The sequence below is a fragment of the Scyliorhinus torazame genome, chromosome 9 (genome assembly GCF_047496885.1).
Source record: "Scyliorhinus torazame isolate Kashiwa2021f chromosome 9, sScyTor2.1, whole genome shotgun sequence".
NCBI classification, from domain to species: Eukaryota; Metazoa; Chordata; class Chondrichthyes; order Carcharhiniformes; family Scyliorhinidae; genus Scyliorhinus; species Scyliorhinus torazame.
The window spans coordinates 88,520,234-88,533,119 of NC_092715.1; the positions used below are offsets into that span (position 1 = coordinate 88,520,234).

Here is a 12,886-nt window from a genome sequence, read left to right on the forward strand (position 1 = left end):
GCCAATTGCAGCTCCTGGATATTTCAATAAATAAAGCATTTGAAGCATTCATGCACGAAACCCGACAAAATGGATGGCAGCTCCAAATCACAACTTTACACCAACAATGAAGCAAGAACCATTTTACAGGTGTCCGTGTATGTCCATGTGTGTGTGTCCATGTCCCACTGTGTGTGTGTCCATGTGTGTGTGTCTGTGACTGTGTGTGTGTGTGACAATTGCGAAGGCATTCAAGAAATGTGATATCAGCAATGTCCTAGATGGCAGCACTATTTGAAGAAAGTGACAGTTCAAATAACACCAGTGATGATGATTGCGATGGCAGTAATGAGGAATTCTGGGGCATCTACGATTAGAAAAACTTTGTGCTGCAATTTGTTTTGTGTCTGTAATGGTAAATGTATGTATTAAGTACGTACATGCACGGAAATACTTCTTCACAAATATTTATATTTAAAATCCTGGTGCGTCTTATGGTCTGGCAAATGTGGCAGCTGTCAGTAGCGTGGGCAAACATTTTCTTCTAACTGTGAGCAGGCCAAGGGACTTTTACATTGTTGTATGGTATTCTTGAGACATCAGGTTATTAAAGACGCTCATGGTATTACTGATGCTATAGCATCCATAGCATAAATGAAATAGTTTGCACATCAAAGACAACACTAAACAGTTTTGATTCTGAATTATACTAATTTTTTCTGTAAATAAAGGGCAAAAAAAACTTGAAATCTCACAACCATCAAACCACACTGTTGTGCATTACCCATACACCCATCACTCACCCAGCAGCAGTCCCTAGCTTTCAGGTCACGTGTCTAGCATTCACACACTGCACCTCACCACGGGCGGCACGGTAGCACAGCGGGTGGCACAGTAGCACAGTGGTTAGCAATGTGGCTTTTAGGGTCCCAGGTTCGATTACCAGCTTGGGTCACTGTCAGTGCAGAGTCTGCACGTTCTCCCCCTGTCTGCGTGGGTTTCCTCCGGGTGCTCCGGTTTCCTCGCACAGTCCAAAGTTGTGCAGGTTAGTTGGATTGGCCATGCTAGATTGCCCTTAATGTCCCAAAAAACTTCGGTGGGGTTGCTGGATTACGGGCATAGGGTGGAGGTAAGGACTTAAGTGGGGTGCTTTTTCCAAGGGCTGGTGCAGACTCGATGGGCCGAATGGCCTCCTTCTGCACTGTAAATTCTATGATCACACATCTTCCAGTTATGTAGCCACCACATACCCCCAACTTTTCAGCTATGGAAGGCACATTACCTAAACACAGGGCAACACAATCGGTGCCGTTCTTTCCTCGCTCCTGCAGGACAAAGTCTCAGCAGCAGAACTGGGGGGTGACAGGCAATGCCAAGATCAACACAACCTGATGGAGGAGTCAGTGCTCTGCATCTTGGGCTGGCTGCAACCAAACCCATTGCAATTGGCATCGCCAAGACCTTTCAAGTTGATGGCATGTCTAGTACCTCAACTCCCTCCTCTCATTTACAAGCATGATGAACAAGCTGGAGATGCTCTCTAACACCCCATCTGGAGCAAAGGGGTTCAGGATGCATCATCACTGCCTCTCCTCTTCTCAAGGTGGCCTCTGGATTCCTGAAGGCAATGGCTGTTTGACCCACCAATGCAGCAGGCCACTAGAATTTCTGAAAGCTGCTCCATTGTGTATGGACAACGTGCTGCTGAATGTCTGTTCAGTTGGGTGTGATCTGTGCTCAGGCTGACATTAGACATTCCCAGATGAAGAGACTGAAATAAACATCAAATTAGCTGGATATCATAATAACAGCACTCCTGATGCTTTGGATGCATGGACAGCATGCCGGTGCGAGAGCCCTTGCAAGGGGCACCATAAGGGTCTGTGCCAGAATTGGTTAGAAGTGGGGGAAGAACCAGCCCAGTGCTGCTATGGAGTCCAATCTACTGAGAAGTTACCATTTAGTTAACTGTTTACCTTGAAGTTAATTGAAATGATAAGCATTTTTACTCTGGCCAACTGGATAACTTAATTTATGCAATAATGCAAGTATTTTATTGTTCATTAACATGCACTTGAAAGTATTTTAAAATGATCAATGATTCAATAGTGTTTAAATGACTTTCCACATGAATATGCTACGGAAATTTCACAACATATCTTTTACAAGAAGGACTGTTGCAAACGTATAAAATTTATTTTGGCTGTGTTAATGTTATTTTTGATGGGAGACTTTGGATTGGAGGCTGTGTCTAAAGTTCATTCAGGGTCCCCACATTAAGTCAGGTCTTCAATAGCTCTTTGTTTTTATTTTCTGACCATGTCTTCTCTAGGATCCACCATTTCAACCTTCCTCAGTAATGTCCTTTCCGCCCTTATTTTGTGGTCTACTGGGTGAGGCGATTTGAAATGGTGATACTACACCATGCATGTGTGGGCTTTTAGTAGGCTGTCATTTTGCTGGTGCCATCCTTCCTGTGAGATGACGGCATCCAATACTTGAATCTGGACGCCCTGCTCTTTTTAACCACACTAACCACAGTATGAACTGTCGCAAGCAGAAGCTGGAGACAGTAATATTCATTTTATTTATTTTGTGATACTAATCCAATAAACTTTTTCTAAATCAAAACTGAAATATTTACTTATACACCATGCCCTATATTGATTTACAGAGCAAAAAACAACAAATTTAAATGTTTAGAATAACAGTTGTAATCATACTGCTGTATTAGAAAAAAAACTATTGTACTTATATTCATAATAACAAGTACTTATATTCATAATAACAAGCATAGTTTAAAAATAATGGAATAAATTAAAGCCCAACTTAGCAGATCACACAGTATTATAAGGTGATCACTATGGCGAGCTCATTAATCATGCAACTGTAAGCACATGCAGAAGTTATGTTATTTCTCTCAGTTTTCTGGCTAGGCATATGAATGACTATGAATGTTGAGGTTTTGGTTTAGTTGTCAACAGAATAGCTTAGTGTTAAGGCAGGAATATAAAATGTTCTTGACGGGACGCAAAGCAATTTTTGTAATCCTGTTAAATCACCCCAGCACACAATGTGTTTGAATTTCATCAACAGGATTTCATGCAAACTGACTCTCTACAGCAAGCAGTTAGCTTTAACCCTTTGAGTACAGATATCAAGTTTAATTTTTAATATAAATGTTGCATTTTGATATATTTGATTTACCTTTAATATTAAGGAAATATATAGAACTGCATTTAATAATGTACAAATATGATAGTTGCTGCTAAAGAAATATTTGTATTTACCCAAATTGTCTTTTAAAAGGTTTTAAAAATTTTATAAAACTGACAGTCAGTGATGTGATATTGCATGCATGTCGTGCATGTGTTATACAGTAAGATATATTATCACATAAAAATGCATTTATGCCTATGTGCATATTACAAAGTTGCTGCGTGAAACATCTATTTTTCCTATTAATTGAACAAACATGTGGTAAATAAGTCCATGTGGTTAATAGGATGAGAATAAACGTCAAAGCTATCTTGCTGTTTGGTATTTATAACCCCAACAATATCTTCCTCACATGCATAATAATGACCAGGTGGGTGGTGAACAAAGACAAAGAAGTAGACTGAGTTATAACACTGGTCTTTTCATCAAGGGTACTTGGGTTTGAACCTAGGTCAGAAATATAGAATAAAGGTTTTTCTGCAATGGACATTAAAGATCCTCAGTAAACGAAGCAGTGTCAAACTGATCTGAAGTGAATATTAGTGCAGTATGGCATCACACTGAAGATTGGCACACTCAGCCTTACGTAGTTATATCATTAATATAGGGACATGTAGTAGGTGAGCAAACAGCCATGTTGGGGCACAAGAGTTTGCACTACAACGTTGGAAATTTTGACACATTGCTTGAATACTGTTGACCAGTGATTTCTGTTGCAATCATTGAGTGAAAAGAAGGTTGAGATGCAAACAGTTATATTCAGTGTTGTTTTTTTATTTGGGATGCATAAATACAAATATTTGAGAAAATAACAAGTTACATAATGAAGACAGAAATTGTCAACATTTTTTTTAGGGGGGGACATTAATCACTATTCTGCAATAATCAAGTGTAATTTCTATAGTTATAATGGAATTGCATGTGGTTCAGTGACATTTTATAACAAAAACCCTGGGATGGATTTGCCAGTCCCCAGCCGCATGTTTCTCGAAGGTGCACCGTTCACTGGTGGCAGGACTTTTAACTCCCGCCGCTTGTCAATGGGATTTCCCACTGAAGCCACCCCACGCAGTCGGGAAACCCATGGGCGGGGTATTCTGCTGGCGGGAACAGAGAATCCCAACAGCTGGAGAATTCTGGCCCCTATCTTCTCAACAAAATGATGTAATCACAGGTTTGTCATGATGTGCAGCAAATTTACTGGAGCTTAAAATAGATGGATATTGCAAACAATTACTGTTTTCTTTCAATTATTAAAGAAAACTGCTTTCTGATAAGGTCATGTTTATTAGCATATAAAAAGGAGACAATATGGGCATGTTTCAATCATTTTTTTTTAAATGATGAGAAAGTTGTGAGTTCTTTTCTTAAATCTTTCACTCAAACATCTTTTTTGACAAAATGTAACACACTGATACTAACATATGTTGATAGTGAATGCTCTCCTAGGAAGGGATGACTTATTTACAGATCAGTATTTTTCAATTTATATGGTTCCTTAATCTCCTCTGTGGTTTTATTAAAAACCCTTATTTATTCTTACTTGGTTTATTTAGATTTGAATATTGAAATTCAAAGGTTTTATAGATCGACTTCCTGTTGTAGACTGTTGCACAGTCATTTTTCCTGTTAATTTTAGACTCTCAGTTCTTCTATTTAAAATTTCGGTCAATCATGTGAATGAGAAATTCAGAAAGCACCTAATAGCTGCTTTAGAGGGATGGAAACTAGCTGCTTTAAATGGACTGTAAAGTTTCAAAATAAGTTACAATCTGGCAACAATTTGGGTGTTAATTTCACTCCATAGTGATTGACTATGCGTTGCTATTTTCTTAAAAAAATGCTGCTATTTATTAGAAATAAAAACGGAATTGTAATCTGAATTATGTATTTCATAGAATTTACAGTGCAGGAGGCCATTCGGCCCATCGAGTCTGCACCGGCTCTTTGAAAGAGCACCCTTTGAAAGAGTATATTGGTGAATTAAATAGGGATAATAAATAAGGGTTTATTTTGTCCTATTTGATGGTGTCTTGTTTGTGAGCTATATGTAAAACTGCATTTAATGCAATTTAAATTGAAAGAAACCTGCACTGAAAGGGTAAAGTAGATTACTGCAGCAGTCATTAGCAGAGCAGCCATCTAACTCATGGTACTTACAGGTATTTTATGATTCCTGATCATATTATCAAACTCTTCATTAATTTTTTTGTATTTTTCTTCAGTGCGTGGGGTGAGAGCGTAAGAGGAGTCAGGATCAGGGCTGTCACAGCCTTTGTTTTCTTTCTTGTTCAATGCCTGCCAGGTTCAGAGAAATATCAAAAGTAAAAATAAAGGAGGGCCCTCGTACTTACACACAATCTTTGTCTGCTGATCATTAGATCAATATCTTCATTTATTTTTCTGCACTTCTCGTCAGACTCAGGGCTGTGACCCACTGAATCGTCTGCGTCTGGATCTGGGCTGTCACAGCCATTTAGTCCCTTCTTTCTCAACGTCTGAAATACACAATTTGTAAAGTTCAAACTTCTACACAGATCACAAGGGACACACTGGAATAAAGGATGTCTAAACTCTGAGGGACTTTGATCAAAACTTAGTCCATTTAAGTTCAAAGATGGTGAATACATACTAAATGAAAGAAACCATACTAACACTATTATATATGAAAGGATCCATATACATTTCATGTAAATACCAATCATTGGCTACAACCTTTGCTGTGATTATATTCAGAACTATTTAGAACAGTACTATACAATTGATATGAACCCATCAATTCAACCAATTAAAACAGCCTTTTATACCTCAAGTTTATGTCACCACTGTTTTATTGATCCTTGAGGGATTAAAAGCCATTTAACTTCAAATCTGAGCATTTTGCCTTCCATGTTAATAGTTCCAAAAAATCCACAATGTTATCAGCAAAATGCACAGAAAGGAAAGAAAATATTTTAATATTCCTCTTTTAAAATGTGTTGAGTGAAAATATATTTTTTTGTTAGATGTTTGATTTTGGTTCTAAAATGTTGGTGTAGCCCCCAAAAACTAAAAAACACTTTCCCCCATCATTTCTACTTAACTAAGCCATTAGCTTTCACATTTTTAAAGCATTTTTGTTCTTTGATTTTGATGAATTCTTGCTCCAGGTACTTGCATCAGCAATAGAAATATTCTGTTCTCATCAATTACTAATTTTGTTCATTGTTATTCCAGCAATATTTATTTCACCAAATATTTCTTGTGAAAAATGATAAATTAGTGAAACAGAACAGCCAGTATGTAACATTATTTTTGATTCATTTTACGGGGTGAGAGAGTCGCTGTCTGGGCCAGCATTTATTGCCCTTCCCTAACTGCCCTCCAGAAGGCATTTGAGAGTCAACCACATTGCTGTGCATCTGGAGTCAGGTAAGACTGGCAGACCTCGTTATAGAAGTCAGACCAGGTAAGGACGGCAGATTATGTTCTCTAAAGAGATATTGGTGAAGGAGATAGTTTTTGTTACGACAATCGACAATGGTTTCAAATCCAGATTTTAATTGAATTCAAATTTCACCATCTGCCATGGTGGGATTTGAACCCGAGTCCTCAGATCTTGTTCTGGGTCTCTGGATTACTAGAATGAATGAATTCACCCAATGAATGAAACCAGGATTTTTTTACTAAGACATCTGGATTTTGGTGGGAGCTTTAAAGAAATCTTGTTATGTTGGCAAGCTTTCTCAGTAAAACGCTAGCGGTAATAGGCTTGCAGAATTTTGCTTTAGTGTAAGTTTTTTCCGAATTGGTTTCCACGATGCAAAAAAATGAGTGACTACTGTGGTATGGCAAATGTCTCACCTCTACTACCGAAATGCATATTCGTTCACTACTTCTGTGATTTTTTTCAACTTCTTACTTAAAGATACATTTACAAAGCATGTCACTCTTATTCAAGTTAATAAATGAAATTCTCTGCAGTTTGTGTAGTAAAAGCATGAATTTTCCATTTACATAAACATGTTTAAGCACACATACACACAGCATATATATCCTAGTGAAAAAATAAAACCATTGTTGTAACAGCTATACCCAGATATTCCAATTGTCTCTCATGTTCCTGTGGGAAAGTGCCAGGACTTTGGAAAGAATAAACATTTAGCCAGATCAGCCCCCTTGCTCAGGACTCTGATGGAAACAATGGTCGAGTTGGGAGATCCTTCCCTCCAAACTGACCTGTGGGCAGAGTGGGAGATTGTCAGAATTTATGACTGTCATGGGAAGGCAAACGCTGGAGATGTGTCCAAAGTGGCATGTGGGACCAAATAGTTCAAGTAGATGATGTGTCCTTCTGCTGACCCTGAAAATTCCAGCTGGGCGAGTGACAAAGAGTATCATCAGGCACAAACAATGCATAATTATTAATTTCATAACCCAAGGAACTTTGTGAAGATTACATTTATTGCCAAATTGAGAAAAGTGTATCGCAAGCTGATTTTTAACTTCCTAGTGTGCATTGAAAATATATCAGTATCTTTGGCATGATGCAATTATAAGACAACACTTAAAGAACGGCAATTTCTAGTCGCTACCACCTGATGGCCACACACTGACTTGTCAGCTTCCTTCTGTTCTTGTCTGCAATGTTCTTTCAGCTGCTCTGCTAGTGTCCCCTTTTCTGACACTGCCAGCTGTCCAGCAATATTCCATGGTTGACAGGTGCAAATGTCACAGCAGTGATTTCCTCAAAGCATAAATGTTACCAAAAAGCTGCTGCTATTTGGCAGGTATTATGAAAGAGATATTGCTGAGTTTTTAAAAAAATCAAAGCAGCAATTTTACATAAATCATGACGTGAATTACCTATAACCCTTTAGCTAAACATGTACTCAAAGCACATTATAAAATTGTGTCACTTTTATTATAGACTTCTGTGCAATAATTGCATCAAGTCTGTAAAGAACAAGCTATCAGTTTTAAAATGCAAGAGCATTACTTCATAATTGCTCATTTTGCTTGAATTTTCATATGTTAACGGGGCCACATTTTATCTTTGAAGGCAGTTTCATGAACCTTTTCAATGAACTACAATTGTAGACTACACATTTGTGAAAATAGTCCTCATGTACCTCTCAATGAACAACAAAATGCAGCAGTCGATAAGTTTGAGACAACTTGGCTGAAGCCGAGTTCCAACAAGTTTCCAGTAAATCCCTGCTAGACAAACAGCTCAGAATTCTTATGCCCTCTCCCAACTGACAGGATTACATTTCCCAGGCGTCTGTAAAACACAGATACCATTTACACAGGGTTCAGTAAGAACTTGGACCTCGCCACCCGAGAATTCATACGGGGGCATGGGGGAGGGCTAACTTCGGCATCAAGTGATCTGAAAGCATGCAATTTGGCTTTGTGTTCAGTCAGAGCTCAGCATTTTACAATCTAACACGTGGCTACATTATTAGCCATCAGCAATTTTACTCATCCAAGATATCCACACCTGTCAGCAAATCTGCACCTGTTGTCTGGGAAAGATCACTTGACACAGCCAATCAGAACAGATGGTTCAGCTTCATGGCCATAGATGGCTCTATGTCTGTGATGTCTCCAATAACTATCTCTGTTAATCTCTTAAGGACCTGAACTGCAGCTTTGTCATTCGAACATTGTCAAAAACACATTCTCCCAGCCTACCAAATATGTCATAACCTCTTGCTTTAGCAACAAAATAAGTAACAAACCAATTTTTGTCTTATTTGTTTTTCTTATTGATCACTGTATAAACACTATTTGACACTGTAGTTTTAAAAAAACATTCTTAGACATTTGACATTCTAAAAATGCTGCTGTATTTTTTCCAAATAGGATTAGTGTGGAATGAGAGAAATATCACAATATGTCCTATTTATAATAGAGATATGAGATTCAATTATTTAAATTTTGGACGGAAGTAGCACAGCTTCAAAGGTTCAATGTTATCTATTGGGTTTGCATATAGTATATCTTCTGGAAGAAAACTATTAAATCCCTGTAATTTCAAAAAGAGACTTGTATTTGTTTTGCAATATATCGTGTCATTTAGAAATTTCTAAAAGCAATTCACGTACAATGAACTACTTTGATCTGTTATGTTTGGTTGAAGAACAGCTTTTTAAATGGATTAGTAATCATGGACCCCTCCCACCCCATTTAAATTATAATAGTGTATAATACTTGTAATATAAAACTGTTGCAAGTAAAGATTATTTTGATTAATACTTCTAAGAAAACAGATATTTATTGCATTACTGCAGAGTTTTTGTACCCTTGGTGTGATATTTGTTCATGCCACTAAAAATGTCTTATATAAAAGCCAACGCGCGGGGTTTCCAGCTCCTCTGCGGTGCATTTTCAAATGGCAAAGGCAACTTGCCATTGGTTGCTGGTGGGATCTTCCGGTCCCACCGATGTCCATGCCACCTTGTGTGGCTCACCCTTCCTGCTGCAGAGGGTTGCCTTCATAGGGACTGGAAGTTCCCGCTGGTGGGAAGGCCATAAAATTTGCCCAACATTTATTGTTTCCAAGGGAAAGGTTGATGGAATTAGTCAGTTCTTGGGATGTGAGCAAGGCCAGCATTTACCGACTGCTAAATACCCTTGAGAAGGTTGTGATGAGAATTCTTTCTGATCTGTTGATGTCCATGTGGCTAGATTTATCCACAGAGATTTTGGCCCGGATTCTCCGCCTCCATTTGGAGAGGGCGGGGGGGCGGGGAGGAGAATCCAACGGGATTCCTCAAATGGCTTTGACACTGGCAGGATTTCCCATTGTTCCACCCCCACCCACCCACCAAAAATGTAATGGAATTCCTGCATCGCATATCGGCCCTTAACCCCCCCCCCCCCCACACTGCAAATTGGCTCCGAACACCCCCCACCCCTGCACCTCAGAGCAGCTCCCCCCACCCCAAGATTTCCTATTTGTCCCCCCTCCCACCCACAAGTATGGGGATAGCACAACCCCAAACACCGGCCAGGGACCCCTGTGATGAGGAAATCCCCTCCCAGGGACACCTGTAGTAGGGGCACACCCCACAAGGGCCCCTGTAGTAGGTGATCCCCCACAGGGACCCCTTCAATAGGGAGACACCCCTGCCCAAAGGAACTCCCCTTCCAGAAAAGAGACCCTAGTGTGGAAGCTAGAGAAAATCCATACGGTGTAGTGAGAAGAAATCCAGCTGTGACTGGTATCCTGCAGCTCCACGTGTCCATTCCAGAAAGGAGAGCAGCTGTGACCTGCATCTGGTTCCCAGTCTCTTTAGCTGCAAACCATTCATAACTTTCCAGTAGTGGTCTATGATAGACAGCTTCTACAAACCATCTGCAGCTGTGATTCATTCACCTCCATTCATGGTTCAGTGATCCAAGTGGTGAAACCTCAATGTTTGTAAAGAGAGGTAAGTGCAGTGAAATTACATGCATGAATGATTGGAATGTACTTAGTGCTTGGAATGCACTTAGCTCTCTTTGACATGGTTAATGTTTACAAACATTGGGATTTCACCACTTAGGCCACTGAGTGGGGGTAGGGGGTTCTTTTGGCAATCTTGAAAATAAAATCCTCATCTTCAAAAATCTAAGTTGGTGCCGAGTGGCTCAATCAGAGCCTACCTTGCCAGAATAATGTTGTTGTACTGCCCCTCGCCTTTTTTTTCATAAGTCCAGATGGTCTGGCTGCTATAGTGCCACTTTTCCCGCCCGCTCTCATCCTTTGCCGATATTTGTGAAAGCTCAGTCCATTGCGTCAAAAGGTAGGAATTCGAGATGAATCTGAGGCGGGATTCTCCCATCCTGCGACAGAGTGTTCACGGCGTCGTAAGCGCCATCGCGTTTTATGGCAGTGTGAACGGGCCGCTGCCAGGAGTAATTCTGGCCCCTACAGGGAGCCAGCACGGCGATGGAGTGGTTCGCGCCGCTCCAGCTGCCGATACCGGCGCGAACTGTGCGCCGTGGGATCCGCGCATGCGCAGTGGCGTGTCACCAATGCGGACATGCGCAGTGGCGCTGGTGCCAACGCGCGCATGCGCAGAGGCCTCCTTCAACGCTCGACGCAACATGGACTACAGGGGCCAGCGCGTAGTAAATGAGGCCCCCAGCCAGAGAGGCCGGCCCGCCAATTGGTGGGCCCCGATCGCGGGCCAGGCCACATCGGAGCCCCCCACCCTCCCCACAAGCCCCACCCGATCCTTCAACGCCGAGGTCCCCCTCAGAGCAGGTTAGAACGGCGCCGGGGGGACTCATTTTATTTCTTACGGCTGCTCGGCCCATTCGGGCCAGAGAATTGGCGGGCCGGCCACGTAGAGCAGCCTGCGACCGGCGCCGCACCAACCACGCCGGCGCCAATTGCACCGATTCTCCGCTCTGCGGAGAATCGCATGCCGGCATCGGGGCGGCGTGGCGCAATTCGCGCGGCCCGCCAGCGATTCTCCGACCCGGCGTAGGGTTGGAGAATCCCACCCCTGATGTTAGTTTATTGTTTTAAATTGGGATTCTATTTAGGTGATGAACAAAGACTTTTCAGATGCAAAGCAGGAAAACGTAGCTCATGCGTGATGACACCTTTTTTATCCTGAAGCATGATACATAATACAGCAAAGCCATGTTCTGTTGTTAGTGTGGACTTCACCACGTATTACAGGCATTATTTGAATGAATAGTTGAAATGTTGAGGTCAGATATAATGGGCGGGAGTCTCCGTTGCCCGATGCTGAAATCAGGAATGGCGTTTGGGCGGAGAATGGCTCCTGACGGCTAAATTGTGGCAGGCGCCGGTTTGACGCCGGGTCACGATGCTCCTCCCCCTCCAAATCGCCACCATCATGACGTGTGACGCATGCAGATGCAACTCCGTTTGAAGAACAGTATCGGGCCCACCCGCGATGCTTTGCCTCCGATGGGCCGAGTCCCTGACAGCGTGGACCATGTGTGGTCTCAGCGGTCATGAGCCTGGCATGGTGGCTACGGAGAGAAAGAGGGCATGCGGACAGTGTCCAGCATTGCCATACTCCGCCAAGAGCCATGTCGCTGGCTGGGGGGGGCTTCTGCCAGGGCTGGAGGGAGTAGTGGGTGGTGGCCAGAAGGTGAGCTGTAGGGTCAAGATGGACAGGTACGTGGTCCAGCACAACCGGTGCCATGGTTTCCGGCGCAATATATGCGTGTGTAGGGGGTTTAGCCATACATGCGGCTGCAGCTCATCAGCCCTACACATGTCTAGCACGGACCCGGCGAAAACTACTTTTTTGCGCATTCCGCGGGTGTTTCATGCAGCGCCGGTGCTAGCCCTCACCGGTAGCAGACTCGGTGCGGGAGTGGTGCCCTTTTTCCATCGTGAAACAGCCCGGATTCTCCGTTGGCGTCAGCACTAAGATGTAGGAATGGAGAATCCAGCCCTATATGTTTGCTATGTTTGGGTATAATGGATCTCTCAAATTTAATTAAAACTGCTGTCACTTATTTTCTATTTGCTTTTCTGTTCTGGTTTTGAACTGCGAGTGCACAAGCCATACATTGCCAAATAAAGGCATTGCTTTGCAAAATAAGTTTTAAATCTAGCATTGTCACTTGATTGGAGTTTACATGTTCTCCCCGTGTCTGTGTGGGTTTTCACCGGATGCTCCGGTTTCCTCCCACAGTCCAAAATATGCAGATCATGTGGACTGGCTCTGCT

The 12,886-nt window shown here is 41.9% G+C and overlaps 1 protein-coding gene across 12 annotated transcripts in view; it reads right to left on the reverse strand.

The window, feature by feature from the left end:
* Positions 1 to 12,886, reverse strand: part of mef2cb (myocyte enhancer factor 2cb) — a 425,410-nt gene that overhangs the window by 72,018 nt on the left and 340,506 nt on the right. For 8 of the 12 annotated variants that reach the window (XM_072516239.1, XM_072516246.1, XM_072516243.1 and 5 more), the window contains one exon: positions 5,553 to 5,696. In XM_072516239.1, coding sequence (XP_072372340.1) covers positions 5,553 to 5,696 — 144 coding nt within the window. Of the gene's footprint in view, positions 1 to 5,358; positions 5,497 to 5,552; positions 5,697 to 12,886 lie in introns of all 12 variants that reach the window. The other 4 variants (XM_072516247.1, XM_072516242.1, XM_072516244.1 and 1 more) reach the window with 2 other exon arrangements.